At 39.7% G+C, this 25,851-nt stretch overlaps 1 protein-coding gene across 4 annotated transcripts in view; it reads right to left on the reverse strand.

Moving 5' to 3' along the window:
- INPP4B (inositol polyphosphate-4-phosphatase type II B) overlaps positions 1-25,851 on the reverse strand; it is a 486,205-nt gene that overhangs the window by 27,333 nt on the left and 433,021 nt on the right. For all 4 annotated transcript variants that reach the window (XM_073341213.1, XM_073341212.1, XM_073341215.1 and 1 more), the window contains 2 exons: positions 21,027-21,139; positions 11,888-12,042 (listed from right to left, as the gene is read on the reverse strand). In XM_073341213.1, the coding sequence (XP_073197314.1) occupies positions 11,888-12,042; positions 21,027-21,139 (268 nt within the window). The remainder of the gene's footprint in view (positions 1-11,887; positions 12,043-21,026; positions 21,140-25,851) is intronic.

Raw genomic sequence — 25,851 nt, forward strand, 5'->3', positions numbered from 1 at the left:
TCCTCTCTGGAACCACCTCTCAGGTAGTTGAAAGCAGCTATCAAATCCCCCCTCATTCTTCTCTTCTGCAGACTAAACAATCCCAGTTCCCTCAGCCTCTCCTCATAAGTCATGTGTTCCAGACCCCTAATCATTTTTGTTGCCCTTCGCTGGACTCTCTCCAATTTATCCACATCCTTCTTGTAGTGTGGGGCACAAAACTGGACACAGTACTCCAGATGAGGCCTCACCAATGTCGAATAGAGGGGGACGATCACGTCCCTCGATCTGCTCGCTATGCCCCTACTTATACATCCCAAAATGCCATTGGCCTTCTTGGCAACAAGGGCACACTGCTGACTCACATCCAGCTTCTCGTCCACTGTCACCCCTAGGTCCTTTTCCACAGAACTGCTGCCTAGCCATTCGGTCCCTAGTCTGTAGCTGTGCATTGGGTTCTTCCATCCTAAGTGCAGGACCCTGCACTTATCCTTATTGAATCTCATCAGATTTCTTTTGGCCCAATCCTCCAATTTGTCTAGGTCCCTCTGTATCCTATCTCTGCCCTCCAGCGTATCTACCACTCCTCCCAGTTTAGTATCATCCACAAATTTGCTGAGAGTGCAAACCACACCATCCTCAAGATCATTTATGAAGATATTGAACAAAACCGGCCCCAGGACCGACCCCTGGGGCACTCCACTTGATACCGGCTGCCAACTAGACATGGAGCCATTGATCACTACCTGTTGAGCCTGACAATCTAGCCAACTTTCTACCCACCTTATAGTGCATTCATCCAGCCCGTACTTCTTTAACTTGCTGACAAGAATACTGTGGGAGACCGTGTCAAAAGCTTTGCTAAAGTCAAGAAACAATACATCCACTGCTTTCCCTTCATCCACAGAACCAGTAATCTCATCATAGAAGGCGATTAGATTAGTTAGGCATGACCTTCCCTTGGTGAATCCATGCTGACTGTTCCTGATCACTTTCCTCTCATGTAAGTGCTTCAGGATTGATTCTTTGAGGACCTGCTACATGATTTTTCCAGGGACTGAGGTGAGGCTGACTGGCCTGTAGTTCCCAGGATCCTCCTTCTTCCCTTTTTTAAAGATGGGCACTACATTAGCTTTTTTCCAGTCATCCGGGACCTCCCCCATTCACCACGAGTTTTCAAAGATAATGGCCAATGGCTCTGCAATCACAGCCGCCAATTCCTTTAGCACTCTCGGATGCAACTTGTCCGCGCCCATGGACTTGTGCACGTCCAGCTTTTCTAAATAGTCCCTAATCACCTCTTTCTCCACAGAGGGCTGGCCATCTATTCCCCAGGTTGTGATGCCCAGCGCAGCAGTCTGGGAGCTGACCTTGTTCGTGAAGACAGAGGCAAAAAAAGCATTGAGTACATTAGCTTTTTCCATATCCTCTGTCTCTAGGTTGCCTCCCTCATTCATTAAGGGGCCCACACTTTCCTTGGCTTTCTTCTTGTTGCCAACATACCTGAAGAAACCCTTCTTGTTACTCTTGACATCTCTGGCTAGCTGCAGCTCCAGGTGTGATTTGGCCCTCCTGATTTCATTCCTACATGCCCGAGCAATATTTTTATACTCTTTCTTGGTCATATGTCCAACCTTCCACTTCTTGTAAACTTCTTTTTTATGTTTAAGATCCGCTAGGATTTCACCGTTAAGCCAAGCTGGTCGCCTGCCATATTTACTATTCTTTCGACACATCGGGATGGTTTGTCCCTGTAACCTCAACAGGGATTCCTTGAAATACAGCCAGCTCTCCTGGACTCCTTTCCCCTTCATGTTAGTCCCCCAGGGGATCCTACCCATCCGTTCCCTGAGGGAGTCGAAGTCTGCTTTCCTGAAGTCCAGGGTTGGAAGACACCTCAAAAGGTCATCTAGGTCACCCCTGCCCAAAAAGGTCACCCCTGCCCAAAGCAAGAGCAACCCCAACTTCCACATCATGGAAGTTGGGGTTCCATCAAGGAAGTTACATCATGACATTGCATCACCACACAGTAAACATTCCACCCTGATGGAGACTCAGACTTCGAGATCAGAAGGGACCATCATGATTACCTAGTCTGACGTTCTGCACATTGCAGGATACAGAACCTTGCCCATCTACTCCTGTAATAGACTCATAACTCTGGCTGAGTTACTGAAGTCCTCATAGTTTAAAGACTTCTAATTACAGAGAATCCACCATTTACACTAGTTTAAATCTGTAAGTGAGCCATTCCCCTGCTGCAGAAGAATGCAAAAAACCCTCAGGGTCTCTGCCAATCTCACCCAGGGAAAAATTCCTTCTCAACCTCAAATAAAAGAACATTACAATGGCTATACTGGGTCAGACCAATGGCCATGGCAAACAGAGGTTAGGAACACCCAAAGCATGGAGTTGCATTCCTGACTATCCTAGCTAATAGCCATTGATGGGCCTATTTGCAGGTGTCCAGAACTACAGGAAGAAATTTACTAGGCACTCCTGCCCATGCAAAAATAATATAGTTGAAAATAACATAGTATTTGAAGGTAGATAATTTCATTCAGAGAATGAAATCATGATATTTTAAACTGGGCAATCGCTACTACTACTGTTTCCAGTAACAGTAAATCTGCACCTGCAGATTCCAGCCTTGTTTTGTCTCTTGCTTTCTATCTGAATTTCCTGATGGACAGTGCTGCTGCTGCTAAGAATGTTAGTTTGCTTTGCCTCAGACTATATACATTTAGCTTTAGATCAAGGCCTTATCCTATAGAATAAACATGCCGTGCAGTGCACCTCAGAAACAGTACCTCACAGTGCTTAATAACAGTAAACACAAAATGAAGAAAAAAACGATGCTACTGTACACTTAAGAGTAAGATATACCACTTCCTAATTTTGAGCGAGAGTACTTTACCAAAGAAATGCTGAATAAATGATGGAACTAGAATCCGCTCCTTTCTAATGATTCTAAGGAGCTTAGCTACAATATATGAATGAGGCAGTGGATGAAGTGTTGCAGTGGTGATGAACAGGATCTTAAAGTCGGCACTACTGGAAGTTAAGTGAAGATTGTAGGAGAGGGGTAATATGCTGATGAACTCTGAAGTGATTACTGCCTATAGTTTATGTACAACTAAGTGTGATAAAGGACATTTATATTAGAAGGGCTTTTAAAAAGTGCAAATACAGTAAGCACTTTCCAACACCTCTCCAATTAATCAGTATTCTGCATTTAAATGAACTGTACCATAAGTGATGAATCTTTTCAGATCCTGAACTCATACACAGTACGGCATGAGAAGGCAAATTCATTTGGCAGGCATCCACACTGGAAACTGAATGATCACAGTGTTCACCTTGCAAGCAATTAATTATGTACCTTACCCATAGTATGCACTGAGTATTTTAGAAATTCACTGAGAGGGAAACTGTAGTTCAATTCCCTGTTCTCTCATTTGGATCAAAATATAGCAACACTGATATCTCCCAGCAAGTTGCTGGATATTAATGTGCTAGATGAAACATCATTTATCATGTCAGTACCTCTGCGGGAGAGTAAAAAATCACAGCAGACAAAAATTACACGTCAGTGGAACTTTGACTGGCAACAGCATGGCTCTTCTTTAGGGTAGCATATCATATAACCTGACTAGTCAAGCGGCAAGAATCCCCTTTAGCTAGATGGCCAGAGGAAACCTAAGTCTTTTCTTGTAGCCACATGGCTAAGAATGCAGATGTCAGTGGCCAAGTAGAATTTTGTAGTGGAGTGTGATGGGGTGTGTACCCCACACAGGACCTTATTGTGTTAATGTGGGCCTGAGGGTAAGAATAAATTATCAGTTTTCAAAGTAGAGAGAGGTAAATAGCAGGGTGCCCACACGATCTGTACTGAGACTGTTCAACATAATCATAAATGATGTGGAAAAAGGAGTAAAGAATGAGGTGGCAAAGCTTGCAGATGACTCAAAATTATTCAAGATAGTTAAGTCCAAAGGTGACTGTGAAGAGTTACACAGGGACCTTACTAAATTGGGTGAATGGGAACAAAACGGCAGAAGAAATTAAGTGCTGATAAATGTAAAGTACTGCACACTGGAAACACAATCCCAATTATACGCACAAAATAATGGGGGGTTTAAAATAGCTGTTACCACTCAGGAAAGAGATCTTGCAGTCACTGTGACTAGTTCTCTGAAAACATGTGGAGCAGTAATCAAAAAAAGCGATCAGAATGTAAGGAACCACTAGGAAAGTGATAGAAAATATGACAGAAAATATCTTAATGGCACTAAGGAACGCCCACCCCTTGAATACTGCACGCAATTCTGGTCGTCCCATCTCAAAAAAGATATAGTAGAATTGCGAAAAGTACAGAGAAGGGGATGGAACAGCTTCCATATGAGGAGAGATTAAAAAGACTGGGACTGTTCAGCTTAGTAAAGAGACGACTGAGGGGGGATACGATCAAGGTCTATAAAATCAGGACTGGTGTGGAAACAGTGAATAAGGGAAGTGTTATTTACCTCTTCACATAACACAACAACCAGGAGTCACCCAAAGGAATTAAGAGGCAGCAAATTTAAAACAAAGATAAGGAAGTACGACTTCACACAACTCACAATCAGCCTGTAGAACTCATTGCCAAAGGACGTTGTGAAGGTCAAAAGTATAACTGGATTAAAACAAATAATTTGATAAGTTAATGGAGGATATGTCCATCAATGGCTATTAGCCAGGTGGTCAAGGATTCAACTCTATGCTCTGGGTGTCCCTAAACCTCTGACTGCCAGAAGCTGGGCCTGGATGACAGGGGATGGATCACTTAATAACTGCCCTGTTCTGTTCATTGTCTCTAAAGCATCTGGCACCAGTCACTGCTGGAAGACAAGATACTGGGCTAGGTGGACCATTGGTCTGACCCAGTATGGCCATTCTTATGTTCTTATGATATGGTCTTTAATTATACCATCACATACTATTTGTTCCACATTTTTCCCCTGACTTCTTTTTTCCCCCTCATGTGGGAGAAAACAGATTTTTGCCCCAGATCTAGATTTAAAAGATCACTTTTGTCCTTCACATCTTCTAGCACACTATTGCCTGTGCTGGAAACTCCCATCCTGAACTGGTTCACTACATCTCAACCATTTACTTATTTAAACCATTCCTTTAGATGAACTCTTTCCAACAGATCTATAAAATCCTCCTCCTCCATACTGAGTATAAACAAAGATATTTAAAAAATCCAAATAAAAGTAATGAAAGCTAACAAGATGTACGCTACACGGGTCAATCACACAGCTCTTCATTACATCCCATTCCCCTGTCTCATAGGCTTTCCTCTTGTCTGAAAGGCACCATGCACATAGCTGCTGCTACAGAAATAATAACTTCTTGTTTAAAAATAAAGTAGATGTCTATCACAATTAATACACAAAAATGGTCATTGCTGTTGCTAAATATTGAGGTCCCTTTCAGCACACGAATGGGACTAATGTTCACTTCTCTCTCCTCCTAACATTCCCCCTCTCAGATGACAAAAACGTTATGATTCTGGAGAATACCCATGGCCTGTCCAGATTACAGGCTCTTCCAGTAGGTTTAGTATACATTTGTAAGCCTTGAACTCTTAATAGACTCTTAAGGACTCTTAATAGAAGTGAGTGGGAGGTTTCACTGGTCTGCGCAGAGAGAGGAATACCAGAGTACAACTGCTTCCTCTTTGTGCAGTCAGCCATCAATTGCACAGTGCAACGGTTGCCAACAAGCTGAGAACAGGCAGGTCCAGAATTGTGAGATGGTGGTAGGGCCAAAAAGTAGCTGCACAGTTCCAGTCCTAGGTGACAAATTCCAAGCCCAGAGGGGGCCATTGTGACCTTCTAGCTGGCCTTCCTGACAAAACAGCCCATAGAGCTTCGCCAAAAAAATACCTAGAACATATCTGACAAATACATTGCAAGACTTATCAGTTAGACAGCTTTTAATCCATTTAATGCACGCAAGGTTAATTTATATCCTTTTCATTTTTTAATCAAAATGTTGTGTTATATGAAATCAAATATCTTACAGAAGTTTAAGTGTATGCCATCAACATTATTACCTTTAACAACCAAACTACTAATCTCATCAAAACTAGATATCAAGTTAGTTTGACAGGATCTATTTTTCATACATCCATGTTGATTGGCATTAATTATATTACCCTCATTCAATTCTTTATTAATAAAGTTCCATATCAGCTGCTCCATTATCTTCCCTGGGATTGATGTCAGACTGACAGGCCTATAATTATCAAGGTCACCCTGTTTACCCTTTCTATATATTCATACAATATTAGCTTTCTTCCAGTCTCCTGGAACTTCCCCAGTGTTCCAAGACTTATAGGAAATCAACAGTAATGGTCCAGCAAGCTCTTTAGCCAACTCTTTTAAAACTTGGGTGCAAAAAATATGGACTTACTGACTAAAAATGTGTAACTTTATTAGCTCCTATTTAACTTCCATCTGATGTACTAGTGAAATGGAAAATATGACCTTCATCATATATGACTACATCTGTTCTCCCCCGCCCATTCAGAACAGAAATATGTATTGAATACTTTTGCTTCTTCTTACTTATTATTGATAATTTTACCATTCATCTAGTGATGGACTAATATCAACGTTAAGATTCTTTTTCTTCCTAACATACCTAAACTCCTTATTAGCTCTGCTGGCCATAGATTTCTCTGTGTGTCTCTGTGCTTTCTTTAACAATTTTCTACATTTCCTAACTTCTGATTTTTTAAATGTTATATATAGAACAGAAGAAATAGAAAGCTGATAGTAAAGGAAAGTAACGGGATGAAAAAGGGAAATATGTATAATTTTATAGCTGCCTTTACTTCCCCTCTAAACCAGGTCAGTTTTCTAACCAATACAGCCTTCTTCCACAATTGTGGGACTGTGACTTTTTGGAAATTGAATACAGTTTTGCTAAACAATTCCCAATGATCTTTCATGCTTTTCTATTAAATTCTTCCTCCCAGTTCTTCTGGCTCAATTGTTTTCTGCTTTGTGAAACGGGCTCTTTTAAAGCACCAAGTATATATATATATATATACACACACCTACCTACCTATATATATATATATATATATATATATACACACACACACACACATATAAAACTGATCTGGACTTAATTTGTTTTCACATTACAGATGTGATCAAGTCATAATCACTTGTATGTAAGCTACCACTGATTTTTAGTTCTGTGATCAGTACCTCTTTCCTGTCAATATTTGCTTCTGCTTCTGAGTCTACATGGCAATCACAATGCTGTCCGGTCATGGGCTACCTTTGTAGGTCCAGGGTCCCCCTCAGTCTGGACCTATGGATCCTGCTTTAACCCATCACTGTATTGAGGTTATAGGAAAGAGATATTGCAACTGTCTTTTCCTCTACAAAACATAAGGAGTCTTATCCCAGAACTCAAACATTTTTAATGAATTTATTTTGCCAGTGATCTCTGCGCAATGATGCTCTTCAAGAGCTCTCTGAAAAGGGCCATTTGCTTCACAACTGGGCCATAAAACACCCATACCTTGCTACTCAGACCATTCACTGTGTGTTTCAATCAGCTTTTTGAAGATAGACAATTTATCTGAAATATCCTCAGTTGGTGTGTCAAGTGAAAACAAGTCCTTCATTGAATCAAATGTGTTCACTGGTTCAAACATCTGACAGGTACTGCTGCCTGTTAAGAATGATGATGGGGTTGACAGCCCCAAGGCTTTACTGAAGTGAGTGGATTTATCATATTTATATTTTATTTCTAAGCTTTACTGAAGACATTCTGAAAGTAAAGGATTCTCTGGTTATTTACTATTCAAGACTTTCAAAATGTATATGGACCAACTCACTGAAAAGCAACTTTTAATAGGCCAGAAAGAAAATGCAGTTCTAAAAAACTGCTTCCAACATCTGCTGCTTTCCAGGGTCCAGCTCCATCCAAGGAAAATGAACAGAATCATATGAGAGGTACCTGCAATTAATTATGTTACATCTGTTTGTCCCTTTAAGTCTATACCACAAAGAGAGAATTCAAGATGGCAGGAGACCTCCATCCACTGGAGAATGGGAAATAAGAAAACCAGATCACATCATTTGAAAAAAGGTAATTGAGAAGTCAGAAGTGTGATTTCAGTAATATGTGAAATCAGACCACTCGATGCACAGGGAATAATATACTAGTTGTATTTGCCCCACCGTATGTACACACCTTTCACTAAGATCAATAGGAATCACATGCACAAATCAAGGGTAGAATATCACATATACTATAGTATTTATTAAACACACAGACACTCCTATTTGTATTTTCATTTCAATGGCAACAATTTAATGGCTTGAGATACACCAAGACAACAAAACGCTGCATTGGGTATTCATAGTGCAAAAGTCTGAATTCCTGTAGTCAATCTTTCATAAATTAAAAGGACAGTCAGTAAACCAATCTTTAAAGCACTACGTTTTACAAGTGATAAATATCTGGTGTATCAGTTCAAGTCTCTTATTTTTCTTACTAATCCATAGTATAAAAACTATTTGCAGAATAACGTCTCACAGCGTAAACAAAAAACTAAACTATAATTTAAATGTGAGAAGTAGCCCTTGATGGATGCTAGATTGTGCTTAGCCCTGCAGGAGATGGAGTGGGCACAAGCATTAATGGAGTCTAGTATTACCATAAAACTTTCCAAAGGAGCAAAGCAAGGATGGGGCCATGGACATGTCCCTCCTCTCTATAATAGCAATCGCAGCCATGCCAGTCTAGGCATGTGAGAAGGTAGCATTAAAGCCACCAAATTTTCTTGTGATTTTAGTACCTCTAAATCAGAGTTTCTGATAAAGGCTGTTCCCAAATCTCAATTTACTTTTACAAATCAAATGCTTTCACCCCATTATTTATCTCCTACTGTTAACTCTTAAAAGTAGCCTTTTCAAAGTTCAATCCAGCCTGTTAGTGTTTTTATGTCAAGATCTGTTTTTTCTTGTCTACTGTTTCTTTTCAAAGACTTTACAAGTGTCTCATGGCAATCATCGCAAAAAAAGCCAGACTGACATGGAGCTTAACAAAGTGATCTACTGAGGATTCATCAGAGTAAAATTGCCCAAACTGTATAAATTAAGAAATGCACTGACGACGTGCCTCTCTCTCCCCATAAAACAAAACGTTATCTTCAGATGCAGAAACCATTTTGAAAGCTTCTGCATCTAGAGAATAAAGCATTCAGAAATGCACAGCATAACCTTTTACAACAACATCTTACAGTACTAATCACATAGAAAGGATAAATACATTCGTGTCACACTACTGTCAAGCCCATTAACCTTATTTAGCCAAACCTCAAAAGCATAGCTGCCAAGTCCCCTCAAATGAATAAGTGAGCTTTTGTTAGAAGGCCATTAGATTCCTCCATGGGGAAAATTGTGGGTTTGCTCTCCTTTCTATATTTACATCATTATAAATGAAAGCAAAATTCCCCTCAGCATTTCAAAATGAGGTTCTATTAATAATGGGACATATTCAATTCTCATTTACACAAATGTAAACCCAATAAAACTCAGTTGGTTCCGCTGAATGGAGAGGGAGTATTGGCTCTTGGTTTTACATGCAAATCTTTTATATACCAGTGTGCAATGGTATTTGCCTTTTTATTATATTTCAAACTGAAAATTAATATTTAATGTTGCAAGAAACTATGGTGGATGCATGACACCACGATCATCTGAGATGATCAAAGCTAGAACATTCAGCACTAGATGCACAAAGATGCAACTGCACAACCTATCACCTGAGCTAAAGGAATAACTCCATTAGCTAACAATAAGCAGTAGGCTGTTATAGTCCCCGGTTCCAGTCACTAAAGGGACACATGATCACACACACTAAGTCAATGCATTACACAATCATTCTAAATAGTCTTCTGCATTGATGTGCCATTTGTTCAACATGCTTCCATTTTTTATTATTGTTTAGTAGTGTTCTTCCCTAATGTCCAGATCAATGGAAGCACTTAAGAAAATGAACTTTAAGCATGCATTTGAAGTTCAGCAGGTATTTAAGTGCCCTTCCTGAATAGGGATGCTTTCCTGAATTGGGGCCTACACTTTAACTGTGCCTCTTACTATATTAATATTATATTTTTATTAATTGCCCAGTACTCTCCATGTTCTCCAGGTCTATTTGAATTTTCTGCTATTATCTAACTCCAATTTTAGTACCATCTGCACATTTTATTGATGCATTACTCATTTAATTTTCCAGCTCAATTATAATGACATTAGACACTACTAGTTAATATAAGGAGAGTTTAGTTTGCAGAAACCTACAGTACTTCTGTACTAACAAGTTAGTTTGTACAATATACAAGGTCCTATTTAGAAAGTTTCTAATTGCTGAATTTTTCCATTCCCTGTTTGAGTCTTAATCTTCATAAGAATTTATTTTATATAGTTGAGATCCTTATGTCCAGCCATTTATAGTAGCTTTCAAACACTCACATTTATTGATAGCTTACAAAAGAAAAACAGGACAGTTGAAATGCCAAAAGAAAGAGTGTTTAATGTAAAAAACTCAGGAATTGCTCGTTAGTGGTAAAACATGACAGTATGAAAGATAGTGCATGCAAGTGTCACCCACCAGCTGAAACACTACAATGGTCAACGGATTTAGGAAAGCTAATGATATATATGAAATGGTACTTTAGTACACCATCACAGTAAATGAGCAACTTGTAAGTGGGCTATACTTCTGAATCCTCACAATGCTCTGCTGAATCATCCTTTCTAGCAATTAACTTGTTTCTTTTTAAATAACAGGTGTTCCTATTAAGGATATATTGATTAATAAGTTTAGATTTAACTACTTCTGAAATTAATCCATAAACACAATTTCTAGCATCAGGATATGAAATATATCTGTTTGGATCATTACTCTACTAAACTAAAACTTCAAAAAAACATTTAACTTAGGTATAAGTTGTATAAACCCAATTTAAACAAATTAGGAAAGAAATTCTAATCATATGTTGCACTGGAGTTGAGGACATACAATTTATTACCTCCTAGGAGGCTGCCCTGAAATTTATGGTCTTGCAGGGATTTTTGTTAAATATTCTTTAAACAGCTTAGATGCAAAATGTTAGTATTTACAAATCCTTTGCACACTATTCAGTATTCAGAAAAAATAATTAACTATGAAATATTAGTTCTTCTCGGACTAATAGATAACACAATGCAGGGGCCAGATTCATTTTATGATCTAAACTTATTTACTTGAAATTCTTTCCTGTGACTAACATGCATATATTCAAAACCCTATCACATCTCCTAATTACCCATTCTTAATTACTTCTGTCTTAATGGTTGCATAGCTATACTTAACAATGCAATGTAAAGTTTTTTTTTTAAAAAAAGATGATTTAATTAAATATAACCATCAGTCCAAACTTCCTTGGTCATTCTTTTTATCTTGGATAACATGAGCTAATGAGAACTACCAACTATAAGAAATGTTTAATTCTGATTTAGTAATATTTTTCCAGCTCCATTTTATTTAAATGTTTTAATAAGAATTTAACAGCTTGGAAGTTTTTAAGAGAGTAAATAAATTTTTCTTTTTTATAGGTACAGGCATATTGCTAAAATTGTGTGTCTTATGAAAGCCTATGAAAAAGTATTAAAAATGAACTGCTAATTAACTAGATCCAAATCCTGCAGTCCTTATTCCTCAATAAGGCAAGTTTTGGCCTGTAACACATTCACCACTGGCTAGTACTAAGGCGATATAGTACATGCGTGTGTTTGAAACACAAGAAGCAGAAAAATAAACAAACCAAAAACTAAAACCAGATATATACCTTCTCATACAATCCAGTGCCCGGATAAAGAAGTCCTTGTGCAGTTGATGTTCATCTCTCAAGATTGAGCACTGTTCTAGTGTCACTGACATGGATGTCCTGTCTTTGGCACTTTTGCAACAGGTGAAACGGATTCCATTTAGCTTGCGGCAAATCTATAAAACAGACAAATCAAATTATTACTGTTGTGCATCCTATCCACTGTAAAGGATAGCATAAAATGAACTCATATTTTACAGTTATAGAGAATTTACATCGAGGCTTAACTTTCTTTTTTTTTTTTTTTGGTTAAAACTAACCCAACTCAAATGGAATTCAATCATTATGCTTCTGCCATGTGATCCTAAGTAGTTTAGTCAATGATCATCAGACAAACTGGAAAAGGAGCCAATAAAGAAAACTATTTTTTCTTTTAATGTCACATGTACTACTGTAATTAATGTTCACCTACATTGCCAAATACCAAATTACCATTAGAAGTATTTCAGGTAAGCTTAATTTCTAAGAATGAAATTCACTGTGGCCTGGAGGACACACGCAAGGTCCTCTGCACCATTTAACCTCCAGGGTAGGGTTGCACTGAGGAGGCTGTTAGAATTGACCCACAGGCCATGTCCAGAAAGATATATCATGTTAGAAAATGTATTAACAAACATGTTTTAACTAACATGATGTTAAATATGATTTTTTCTTTGTGTAGGCAGGGACAAGTCATGTTTAAAAATGTGTTAGCTGGTAACGATTAATCCTCGGGTCCTTCCTAAGGTTAACCATGACTCACTAACTTGCTTTTATAAACATGACTGTTGCTGTCTACACTAAGAAGAAAATCATGTTTAATATGATAGTTAAAACTTGTTAATGAACACAATGTCTAAAGGTGTATTTTCCCAATGCAGACAAGGCCACAGAGGATTTTTTACACCCAGTGTATGTTGTGGAAGGTGCTCGTGCCAGACCTTCACAGGCTGGTACAGATATTGACAATGAGGCCCTGAGGAGGGACCATGGAATCCATGTTTATTAGACATGTCTGTGTAAACTGTACAGGAAAGGTTGCAGCCTCTATTTTAGCCAATTTCATCCAAATTACATATCTTAAAAATGAAATCTTAAAGCCCTTCATTAGTACAGCAGGTCTATAAATATCTGCCATCTTGGGAAAAATGAGGCAGCTACCTAATAGATTTTAGCAGGGCAAGGTGTGCTCTCAGGCACTGTGCTGGAAAGTGATTGCAGCTGGTGAGTGTTTGAGATCACTGAGCATTTTTGAAATATTCAAGGCTACAATAATAAGTACATAACTCCAGCACATTTGATGCAACAATCCTCTGGCTTTGTGCCTTCAGCCATTTGAAGTGTGTATTAATAGCCTCAGAAAACACAATTTGGAGTGTCTTATGATTCCTTTTTTATTGTATATTTCATTTTTAAGTCTTGTTTTCCATTTGATTGCTATTAACTGTAATGTATATAGTACCATTAGTTTTGCGCCACGTTTTACAACTGGTTATGTATCAGACAAGGGAAAGAATCCCTGTGCAGAGTGGCTAAATACAGGTGAAAGACCCGAGAGGATACAATTAGAATACAAATATATTTTGCGAAGGGCAGCACAGACTGACTTGGAGGTCACAGAAGCACCATTTAATACTCTCAGGTTTATTTTTTGAAGTAAAATTAGAAATTAAATGTGGCCTAACAATCAGGGGTGCTGCTACTAAAAGTGACACTGACCAGGCTGCACTGTGTATTCCTGACCCTTCTGTTATCAATTACTTGCATCGGTGCCCTGGGCTCTCTCAGTTTTTGTTTAAAAAATTTCTGTAGGATTATTAAGGAGATCCTGATTAAGCTTTTTAAATTAAAATATGAAACTGAAAAGAGGCCATGATTTGACAGAACAGATGTCGAAGGGTGAGAGATTTGAAATAGAACAGGGATAGGGAAAGGGTTAAGGAATATTCAATAGTTAAAAAACCACCATGCCCTACAAAATGTATATTGTCCTTACTCTTAAGTATGAATAATAGTAGTCATTTAAATGACTATAATTACGAATTACCAACCTGTGGAATCTGAGACACTATAGTATTTCTTTATATTCAGAAGAGGAAGTGATTGTAGTGAAATGGATTTCCATTATTGGTAAAAGTTAAAAGGAAAAAAGGCTTTTACTGTCTTTCCCCACTCTCTGTGATGTCCACCTATTTCATTTATAGTTCAGGTGTATGAATGCTTAATATTTTAATGAAGTGATATGGTGAGGAGATACCTGATACCTAGGATTTTGATCCTGCAAATGCTTAGAGTAAGGCAGCTTTTACTCATGAGTAATGGTTTTCAGGATTCTGACCCTGTATTGAAACCATACTTACATAGTTTTCATAGTTTTCAACCTTCAAACTGTCTAAGGTGTACACAATGAAAATATGTGAAAAAGACTGAAATATGGTACATGTTTCTTGTCATGACAAAAAATTATCCTGGTTTCTAATTCTAACACCTGTTTAAGGATGATTTCTCCCTTTGTGAATTAAGAAAATCAATTTTTAAAAACAGAAAACCAGGGGGAAAATTCTATCATGTGAAAATCATAGAATATCAGGGTTGGAAAGGACCTCAGGAGGTCACCTAGTTCAACCGCCTGCTCAAAGCAGGACCAATCCCCAACTAAATCATCCCAGCCAGGGCTTTGTCAAGCCTGACTTTAAAAACCTCTAAGGAAGGAGATTCCACCACCTCCCTAGGTAACGCATTCCAGTGCTTCACCACCCTCCTAGTGAAAAAGTTTTTCCTCATATCCAACCTAAACCTCCCCCACTGCAACTTGAGATCATTACTCCTTATTCTGTCATCTGCTACCACTGAGAACAGTCTAGATCAGTGTTTCCCAAACTTGGGATGCCGCTTGTTCAGGGAAAGCCCTTGGCGGGCCGGGCCTGTTTGTTTGCCTGCCGTGTCTGCAGGTTCGGCCAATCGCAGCTCCCACTGGCTGCGGTTCGCCGCTCCAGGCCAATGGGGGCTGCGGGAAGTGGCGGCCGGTACGTCCCTCGGCCCGTGCCACTTCCCGCAGCCCCATTGGCCTGGAGCGGCGAACTGCAGCCAGTGGGAGCCGCGATCGGCTGAAACTGTGGATGCGGAAGGTAAACAAACCAGCCTGGCCCACCAGGGGCTTTCCCTGAACAAGCAGAGTCTCTTTGGTAGTTGAAAGCAGCTATCAAATCCCCCCCCTTATTCTTCTGCAGACTAAATAATTCCAGTTCCTTCAGCCTCCCTTCATAAGTCATGTGCTCCAGCCCCCTAATCATTTTTGTTGCCCTCTGCTGGACTTTTTCCAATTTTTCCACATCCTTCTTGTAGCGTGGGGCCCAAAACCGGACACAGTACTCCAGATGAAGCCTCACCAATGCCGAATAGAGGGGAATGATCACGTCCCTCGATCTGCTAGCAATGCTCCTACCTATACAGCCCAAAATGCTGGTCTCCCAACATTATCAGTACCAAAGGATCATCAGTAGAATTTGAACCTTTGACCTTCAAATACAGAGCTCTACCACCTGAACTAAGTGAGCAACTCTTAACCGCTAAGTGGACCAGCCACTATGAGAGGATATGATCCATACACTCTGGGTAACACAACTATTTACTACTAGACAGCAGTTGAAGGAGAATCTATCTTACTGTAGTGTTTTATATTGTCACCCATTACTGTAGTATCTGAGCATGTTCCACCTAAAATCAATAGTGAAGTCCATAATGGCTTTCTGGATTTCTTCCCTTTTGGGGTTAAAACCTCTGCTTTTTGCAGGAGGGTGGGTCAGGTTGTATGATTTATTTTTATTAGGCTGTCAAGTGATTACAAAAATTAATCTCAATTAATCGTGCTGTTAAACAATAAAAAATACCATTTATTTAAATATTTTGGATGATTTTCTACATTTTCAAATTATATTGATTTCAATTACAACACAGAATACAAAGTGCACAGCTCTCACTTTATATTTATTTTTATTACAAATACTAAAGAAATAGTATTTTTCAATTCACCTAATACAAGTACTGTAGTGAAATCTCTTTATCATGAAAGTTGAACTTACAACTGTAGAATTATGTACAAAAAAACCTGCATTCAAAAATAAAACAGTGACATAAGATATCACTGAATCCAAGATCTTAACAGGATACTAAAAGGGATTAGACATTTCTATGTATAATGAGAATATCCAAGGTTATATTAGGATAAGAGCTAAAATCTCTCACGCTTCAGGGCCTACACCAATTGCTAAATGGAGTTAGGAAGAAAATTCCACTATAAGCAGGTTATTTCATAATTGTGCATTATGGGGGTTCTTGCACTTTCCTCTGAAGCATCTGGATTTAGCCAATGTTGGAAAAAGGATACTGCAGTAGACGGACCTCTAGTCTTATCCATTGTAATTATTTCTATGTTCACAGAGCATAGAGCATAGTCTGGCTTCATGGGAGACACAACATCTGCCAACATTTGCCACGCAATGGTATCAGAGATAACCAGTTTCTCTCTGCCCCCAATATTTAAAATAAGAAATGTCTGTGGTAACAGCTGGCAAATGTGGACTTTAAATGTACATTAAATGTAGTCCCATTATAATGAGCAATAATATATTTATTGCAATAATCTAATAAATCCTTTACAGCAAGAAATTGTGACTTCCCAATACAAAGATGCTAACATACTATGGTATCAACATCAAGAGCTCCAGACTTGTCAATTCCAGGGGGATAATTTGAAATAGGGTAGTATAAGGGCTATACATTTGAGTGAAGGGCAAACTTTTAAATGGTTGTAAAGCAGCAAAGCACTTTTTTCCTCCATGAAAATATTTTAAAGATTCCCTGAATGGATGACAAAAGAAACCTCTGGAGACATGAAGTGAAAATAAATCCTGTCCTGCTCTTGGTAGATTATTTTAGAGTCCCATGCTGATTTATCTTTTACTTCTTCTGAGAGTCATGTTGTATAATTGCAGAATTCCTATTGGAAAAGGGCTTACCTTTTTACACACAGTGGATTTACGTTGTAATACATGTTGTTACATTTAGTACCTTACTACAAAATAGCATTAGCAATATATAAAACGGCAACAACTTCATTACTAAAAAGAGTCTTTGTGTGTCATTGGAATCTTGTTCCCACTGTTAATGAAAGATAAAATGGCTTTGCCCTGTATAGTTTGTGTATTTGAAAATGTACAGAAAGGGCTTGCGTTTAGACTACTGTGTGTGCTAAAGGCCAGATTTTCTCCTGGTGTAAACTTCCATAGCTCCATTGAAATCCATGACACTGTGCCTGTTTACACAGGCAGAGAATTTGGTTCAAACCTTTAGATTGCCAAGTTATAAATTACACCCCTTTGGATACCAATACTAAGCACCTCTGATTTCAAAAATCTACACAGTGTGAGGTCAAATCCTGACTTGTGTTTTGCAGCCTGCAAGAGGACCCTCTTGACAGCAACCTTGGAGATATACTCCATGGCCACCCAACCATGCACTCTCCCTCAGAGATGTGTTATGTATCAGGAAATTATGTTGGCGGTAGGGCTGTTTTTCTCCTTGACAGTCATACATGGTGGTCTCTCCCTAAATGAGAGAGAGTTGGAGAGGTAGAAGGGGGATTGAGCAACCCTCAACCTACATAGCTGGCTATAAAAGTGAGCTATCATTTGGGAAAGAGGGGGCCTTTTAAAACCTTCCACCCTCTCCCCAACAGGCAATTGAAGGTAGAGAGAACACTGTGGACTTTTAGTCCCTTAGGCCTGTTTTTTCAAGGAGGATCTTTCTGAGATCCCTGCTTTATGAGGCCCCTCTCTCTTGTATACAGATTGCTATTCAGGAATTTACTATGTAGAAGCCCTTCAGTCCAGGCACAGGAGAGATGGAGCAGAATCTCTTCCCTCTGCAGGCTCTACTGATAGCAACGTAAGAGACCTGACACCAATAACAGCTAGAATAGAGAGGAAATAGTTTGGACCATTGGGTATTAAACAGAGGGGAGCAGCAATAAGAAGGTATCTTTAGAGTAAGCAAAGGCTTCTCCCTGATTTAATTCCCCAAACACTGGGCAAAGTTTGGCGGGGATATCACCTGGAAGGAAGAAAATTGGAGACATCACACCAGTATTTGGTTATTTCAGCATGAGGCAGGGAGTATATTCAGTACCGAGGAAGTCTGAGGAGGCTCAGCAAGGTTGAGGAGCAGGCTCAGTGCAGACAGAATGTTTGCTTTTTTTTTTTAAAGCACCAAGCCTGTATCAAACCCTATGGAGCATAACGCGGACTGCAAATAGTGATTTCAGATAGCTTGTAACTCTTTGAAATCTGAACAGATTTTCAGTAGCAAAGGACTCCAGGACCCAGTCTGACCTCAGGACAATCTCCCTTCCAAATTTCATGTCCTTGCTGCAAGAGCTCTTCAAAAAATATGGGTGTTTTATTTATTTATGAATTTTTTTTAATCATTAGAGGGTTTTGTTTTGTTTGAATTACTTTTATGCTTTGTATTTCCTTAGTTTGTATTTCTTCAAATACCATATCTAGTTGTTTCATGTTCTACCACTGTTTCATGTTCTCTGTGTATATAAAATATCCCCACTGTATTTTCCACTGTGTGCATCCGATGAAGTGAGCTGTAGCTCACGAAAGCTTATGCTCAAATAAATTTGTTAGTCTCTAAGGTGCCACAAGTCCTCCTTTTCTTTTCGCGGATACAGACTAACACGGCTGCTACTCTGAAACATATCTAGTTGATTGGTGTTTTAATCACTGCAGTTGGAATGCCCAACTGCCATGGTGACAGAAGCTACGGGAATGACGTATGTGTAATTTACGTAAAGGTGATTTGTAGAGTGCCTATAGCAGTAGCAGCTAGATATTCATTTACAAATTAAAGTACCTTCATTATATAAAACTATGAACAATAGAGTTTGTGTACAGAAATATCCAACTAGAGCTAAACCAAGTAATTATGTTTTGCAACAGGCCCCGAGGCTTGTTAGACTAAAGAATAAAAGTAAGATACCTATGAATAATTGCAGTTTGGTATGCGACAATAATAGATTCATTTTAAATTTAGAAAAAAGATTCACTGTAAAAACAGTAACTGGATACTGAAGGGAATATTTTACATGATTTAACATTCCTACGGGCACGTATTAGTAGCCAGGGCCCTGATACTGTAATAAATAGCACATGGACGGGCCCCTGTGTTTACGTGCTTTACTGATTTCAACAGGGCTCTGCACAGGTTCAGTAATCTGCTCAGGCAGAGCCAAGTGTAGGATTGGTGCCCACAAGTACATAACCTATGGTGTCTTATTAAGTCCCATGAACTGTTCTTTGTAAGTTTCACCAGAAGTAGCTGTCTCAGATGTATACTACTTCTACATGGAAAGCTGCAGGGAACTCTGATAGCTCTCTTGCAGTGCGGGAGGTTGAACTTAGACCACTTTTTTTTTGAACCATGACCTGTGGAGGAGCCCTTACTAATGATGATACAATCATAATAATGTAGAGCTGGAAGGGACCTCGAAAGATCATCAAGTCCAGGACCCTGTGCTGAGATAGGTCCAAGTAAACCTACACCATTCCTGACAGGTGTTCGTCCAATCTGTTCTTAAAAACCTCCAATAATGGGGATTCTACAACTTCCATTAGAAGCTTACTCCAGAATTTAACCACACTTATAGTTCAAAAATTTTTCCTACTATCTAACCTAAATATCCCTTGCTGCAGATTAAGCCCATTACTTCTTGTCCTACCTTCAGTGAACATGGAGAAAAATTGATCACCTTCCTCTTTATAACAGCCCTTAATATATCTGAAGACTTATCAGGTCCCCCCTCCATCTTCTTTTCTCAAGACTAAACAAATCCAGCTTTTTTAACCTTTCCTCAAAGGTGAGGTTTTCTAAACATTTTATCATGTTTTATTCTCCCAGTAGTCAATCTGAGTCCACATCACTGCTGAGGAGAGCATGACAATTGCCTCCCATGTTTTACCTATGACACTCCTGTTAATACACCCCAGAAAGATAAGCCTTTTTCATCATATTGTTGACTCATATTGAATTTGTGATTCACTATAACCCCAGATCCTTTTCTGAAGGACTACCACCTAGCCAGTTACTTTGTAATTGTTCATTTGAACTCGTCTTTATTGAATTTCATCTTGTTGATTTCAGACCAATTCTCTAATTTGTCAAGGTCATTTTGAATTCTAATCCTGTTCTCCAAAGTGCTTGCAACCCCTCCCAGCGTGGTGTCATCTGCAAATTTTATAAGCATACTCTCCATTATTCAAGTCATTAATGAAAATATTGAATAGTAGTGGACGCACAACAGATCCTTGTGCGACCCCACTGGATATGTCCTGCCAGTTTGATAACGAACCTTTGATAACTACTTTTTGAGTAAGTTTTGCGCCCACCTTATAATAATTTTATCTAGACCACATTTTCCTAGTTTGCTTATGAGAATGCCATGTGAGACTGTCAAACATCTTGCTAAAATCAAGATATATGAAGTCTACTGCTTCCCTTCTATCCACTAGACCAGTAATCCCTGTCAAACAAGGAAATTAGATTTCGCATGGTTTGTTTTTGACAAATACATGCTGGCTATTCCTTATAACCCTATTATCCTGCAGGGACTTACAAACTGATTATTTAATAATTTGTTCCAGTATCTTTCCAGGTATCTATAATTCCCTGGGTCCAATTTGTTCCCCTTTTTAAAGATAGGTACTATGATTGTCCTCCTCCAGTCCTCTGGAACTTCACCCTTCCTCCATGAGTTCTCTGTGCCATGAATCTGTGATGATCTAGATGATCTACAGCATGAAAAGTGTTAAGAATCAAGAAGCAGAGGATTCAGGTATTAGGAGGGGAGATGGATCCATGAGAGGGTCACTTTTTTACAATAGCTCAGCAGATGAAAATGATAGAAAACCACTGGTCTAGAAATATGTAGGTACTTCTATGACCCAAATCACTGTATTTTCTGAGTGCATCCTTAAAAATTCCTTTGCAGCCCTCATATCAGCAAGTAATGGAAAATTAGTACACCATATATGAAAGTAATTGGAACAAAGCAGCTTACCGTTGCAGCCACCCACATGATTTCTACATTCTTTCTTTTTTTGGCCTGGATATTTTGATGGAGATTTTCTAGTAATCCCTTTAGGTCATTCTGTTCTTGAAAATGTGGTAGCCCTGAAAAGAAATAAACAGTCAGTGACAACGGTTATGCTGACTTAAAGATTTCCTCACTAAAGAAAAGCTCCAACATTTAGAGTCTCATTTTGGATTCATGAGGATTTTGATAGAAAGTAGCAACTAACTATTTAATGAATAAGAAAAAAATATTTTCCCTGTAAACAGAGGGCTTTACTTTATATAGGTCATATTTTGAGAGCTGCTGAAAGTCCTCAACTTCCATCTTATCAACAACTCAGCACCTTGCAGGATTTGGCCTAGTTCCAGATTCTAGTTGTCAGTTTAAAATAGAACACAGAAAGGCTCTGGAAGTGAATGGAGAACTGTCTGAGAGGGTCTGGTTGTGTATTCCTTGCGCCTTCAGATTTCCCACTGAAGACAAGTCAATGGGAAATATAAGTCACTAAGCAATCCAGGACTTGGCACTTTAATTTATTCTAGGGCTTCAAGGGCACAGACATAGCACATTACTTTTTTGATGTTACCTCTTTCCAAATTAGTACTGAAAATTATTAGACACAAGTTCTGTCAGTTTTTCTGGATTACTTCCTCTTACAGATGTGAACTAAAAGTGATTTATCAACTGTTAACATTTAAAAAAAACATAACAATATCTTAGACCCATAGGAAGTGGTATGAAAACAATTCTATCTGGGTGCCGTTCTTTCCTTCAAGTTGACAAACTGAGTAATTTTGCCTCAGTAAAACCAGGCAGGGGGATCCTCCCACTACTAAAACCAAATCCTTCTGAAATAGAGAGATCCAAGATTTATTTCCAAATCAGTCAAAACTAAAAAGAATATTACAATGCAGATCAGATAGCCATTCCCCTAACCTGATCACAGGCAGAATGACAACTGTTTGATTTACAAACTTTTATTTTCTATCTCGAATGAAGGTGATAGTTTCTCTCACTCATGATATGTAGTTGAGAAGTAATTTTAAAAATACACAAAAAGAATATGTTAAAAAGCTCTCTGAATTGCCTGACCCACATGCAATATTGCCCTGCAAAAAGAACACAGAAGAAATAATACAGAACACTTTAAAAACAGGCTTTTGTAATTGTGTTATTGAAGATTTTCTTACCTGCCAATATAAATATATATTATCTTATCTGCACATTGTGTCTACTTTTTAAAAAACACACAGCATACATACAGTGAATATGCAGAAAGGAGTTTCTAGATATTTTGAAGCTTTATCATACTATCATTAAGAAAATATATAAGTGCATCATAATATGGTCTTTCCCCAATACATCCTAGCAAATCCTTAATGTGGGGCAGACACGCATTTTACCATGGGTAAATATTCTTTTAAAGAACTGTATTGCTAAAATAACTCATGCCTTGGCTGGATGTGAAAGACTGTTCAAATCCTTCAATCATATAACAGTATTAAACTGTCAAATTATTTTTGTGGATTATAAAGAAATATGTCCTACAATTACTGTATCCTATCAAAGGGGTTGTACTTTGGAGAATGCATGCTCTGCAGATGTGATATGGCACCAAAGCAGAGGTTCTTGATTTTCATGTGGTTCCAGAGTGCTTTGTATGCAGCTCTCTTCTCAGGCTGGAGAAGATCATCCCCAGCTTCCTGACATGGATGTGGCTGTTGCCCAAATATCAAAATGGCAATTTAAAACAACAGAGGCATGGATTAATCTACATTTATGCTAGTAGCCTCTTAGGGTGAGTCCTAAACTATCATTCTTACCATATATTGTTACCTTTGTGTATGTTTTATTAAATTTACTTTTCAATAAGCATGCTACATTTTCATATCCTTCATACGTTCAGCTCTTCTGGGATACTGTAAAAGTGGTACTGTATTTTGGATGAATCAGGAGGATTATATAGAACTTTATTTGTATGCATTTTCAGTAGGAAATTATCCCAAAACACTTCACTATTATGTATGGTTTAATAGGAGCAGAGAGTCAAAGGGAATGAGAAATGAAGATGAATGGGCAAGTGAAAACTGTTTTCATCTGTGGTTTGAAAGAAGATGGAAAGTCAATGAAGCAAAGAGGTACAGAATGGCGGCACCAGATGGCAAAAACTACGGAGGAATAAGTTTGCTAACCAAAGGTGGTGAGAAAGTAGAGAGGCACACACAGGAGGCCAGATGAGCAGAGAGAGTGGGGACAAGAGAGAGACTAATAATGTGTGCTACAGTAGCTGCATAGAAAAGAAGTTTTAAAAAGAAGTTTGAAAGGAACCCAGAAATGAAAGGGCCGTCAGCTTGGTAAAAATGTCTATCTCCAGTTACAAATTCCATTTGGTTTTAAGAATGTTGCAACTGTCATTGTAAATTAGACTATCCACTTTGTAGCAGGGACTTGGCACACAGGAAGAAAACTCAGCCTGGAAAGGTCTGACAAATCAAGGGATAATCAGTACAGAATGGATCTCACCTGCTTGAACAATAGGTTCCTGCCAGCAGGGACTCTGCCTTTGAATGGGCTCTCTTTTCACAGAAATCTGGGAAAAGACCCTGGAGAGTGCGCCTGAGTGACCCAGTGGTAGGAACAGTGATCAGTCACAACTCAGCCCCATGATGATTAGCAGCAGGTGGGATTCAGCGCTCAGATCCTCTCACAGCAGAGTGCTATCTCTTCAGAGAGCAGGACTGGGCCAGGCTGTGACCGTGTAATGTGGACCTTTGTACAACATGTTTAAAATGGTGGAATCTGAAGAGCTGGGATTTGGAGAGGCCACCGGGAAATCCAATAGTGAAGACAAGAGGAGAATTAGTAGTATAACAGACTGGGACTCAAATCAATGGCATACCTGGGCAATTTTGCAGAGGTGGAGATGGGCAGATCTACACATGAATGATGTGTAGAAGAATAGATAATGGTCAATGGTAAGCTCCACTAAGTCAAGAGCGGGATGTCTGTCTGTAAAACATTTAACTGAAGGCAGTTGAAATGAAGCTGAAAATTTACTTTGGGCTTATCTTCATGGTGAATTGCATCACAGCAAGCCAGGATGTGAATCTACAGTGCACCAGCTTGCGATGCAGTAACTCACCATGTGAACACTGCTACAGTACAGCAAAATCCCTGGAGTGCAGCTGAGCACTTACCCCTTAAAGCGTACTAAGCTAAAGCTCACAAAGCGTGCAGTAAAAGTGCTCATACAGGGAGTAACTGCAGTGTAACTAGTGCGCTGTAAATTCAGACCTTATCTTGCTGAGCACTAACTTCCCTGTATAGACAAGCCTCAAGTCAAGAGAGCAGAGAGGGTGAATGGAGATGAACTATTAAAGATGTTGAATGATATATATACAGTTGAATAACAGCATTATGGTAAACATAGTTAAAAGGTGGAGAGAAAATAACAAAGGGAAGAAGGTAAATAAAAGAGACCAGAAGAACAAGAACAAGAACAAAACACTTTGAATCTCCATAGAACAAGGGCTCTTGGCTCGCCAGAAACGGAGAAACTGCAATAAGACAAGTACAAGTACATCAGCAGAAATGTGCAGTGAGGCTAGATAAGCATAGTTCTTGAAGGGAACCAGAGATGCCTGCATAGATTTGGAGGTAGTCCAGGAAGATGGAGTGGCACAGTGTGAATGACTACAATAAGATCAAGGAGACTGAAAAGACAGCAGCAACAGTAAAAATGAGATGAAAGGAGGAAGACATATGGGAGAACAGTTACAAATTATTACCAGAATGAATCCCAGAATGAAACAGATCACAGTAGCATTTTATAAAAAAAACAGATGCAGTAGAAGTAGATTTGGGGGGATTGTTGACATGGGTAAAGGAGGAAAAAGTTGTTGACGGTGATAGAATATGTATGGAAGATAGGAATCAGGGGAGTAATAGTTGGTGTGAGATAACCAGTGGTGAGCTGGAGTCGGTTTGCACCGGTTAGCTGGAACCGGTTGTTAAATTTAGAAGCCCTTTTAGAACCGGTTGTCCTGAGAGGGCTTCTAAACATAACAACCGGCCAAAAGTGATGCCATAGGCGTCAACTCCATGGGTGCTCTGGGGCTGGAGTACCCACGGGGAAAATTTGGTGGGTGGAGAGCACCCACCGGCAACTCCCCGCCTGGCCCCAGCTCATCTCACATCTGTTCCACCTCCTCCCCTGAACACACCACCCGGCTCTGCTTCTCTGCCACCCCCACCCCTGTTTCCCACGTTTCAGCTGTTCGCGCGGGAAGCCTGGGAGGGCTGAGAAGCAGGTGGTGGCTTCGCACTCAGGCCCAGGGAGACGAAGTGGAGGTGATCTGGGGCAGGGGGACGCGAGGAGGGCCGCCCGCACTGCAGCAGGTAACCCGGGGGGTGCACAGGGGAACCGCTCCCCGCCCCAGCTCACCTCCACCTCCCTGGGCCTGAACGCCAAGCCGCCGCCTGCTTCTCAGCCCTCCCAGGCTTCCCGCATGAATAACTGATTTGCAGGAAGCCGGGGTGTGGGGGGGGGCGGAGAAGCAGAGCGGGGCAGCGCATTCAGGGGAGGAGGCGGAGGCAGAGCAGAGGTGAGCTGGGGCCGGGCACAGGGCGGGGCAGGGAGCTGCTGGTGGGTGCTCTCCACCAAATTTTCCCCATGAGTGCTCCAGCCCCGGAGCACCCACAGAGTCGGTGCCTAAGGCACCACTTTTGATGTGATCAGCTAGGGGAGCGGCTGCTCCCCCTGCTCCCCACCTAGTTATGCTACCCCACCCCAGGAGCCAGAGGGACCTGT

The sequence above is a fragment of the Lepidochelys kempii genome, chromosome 4 (assembly GCF_965140265.1).
Source record: "Lepidochelys kempii isolate rLepKem1 chromosome 4, rLepKem1.hap2, whole genome shotgun sequence".
In the NCBI taxonomy this organism is placed as follows: domain Eukaryota; kingdom Metazoa; phylum Chordata; order Testudines; family Cheloniidae; genus Lepidochelys; species Lepidochelys kempii.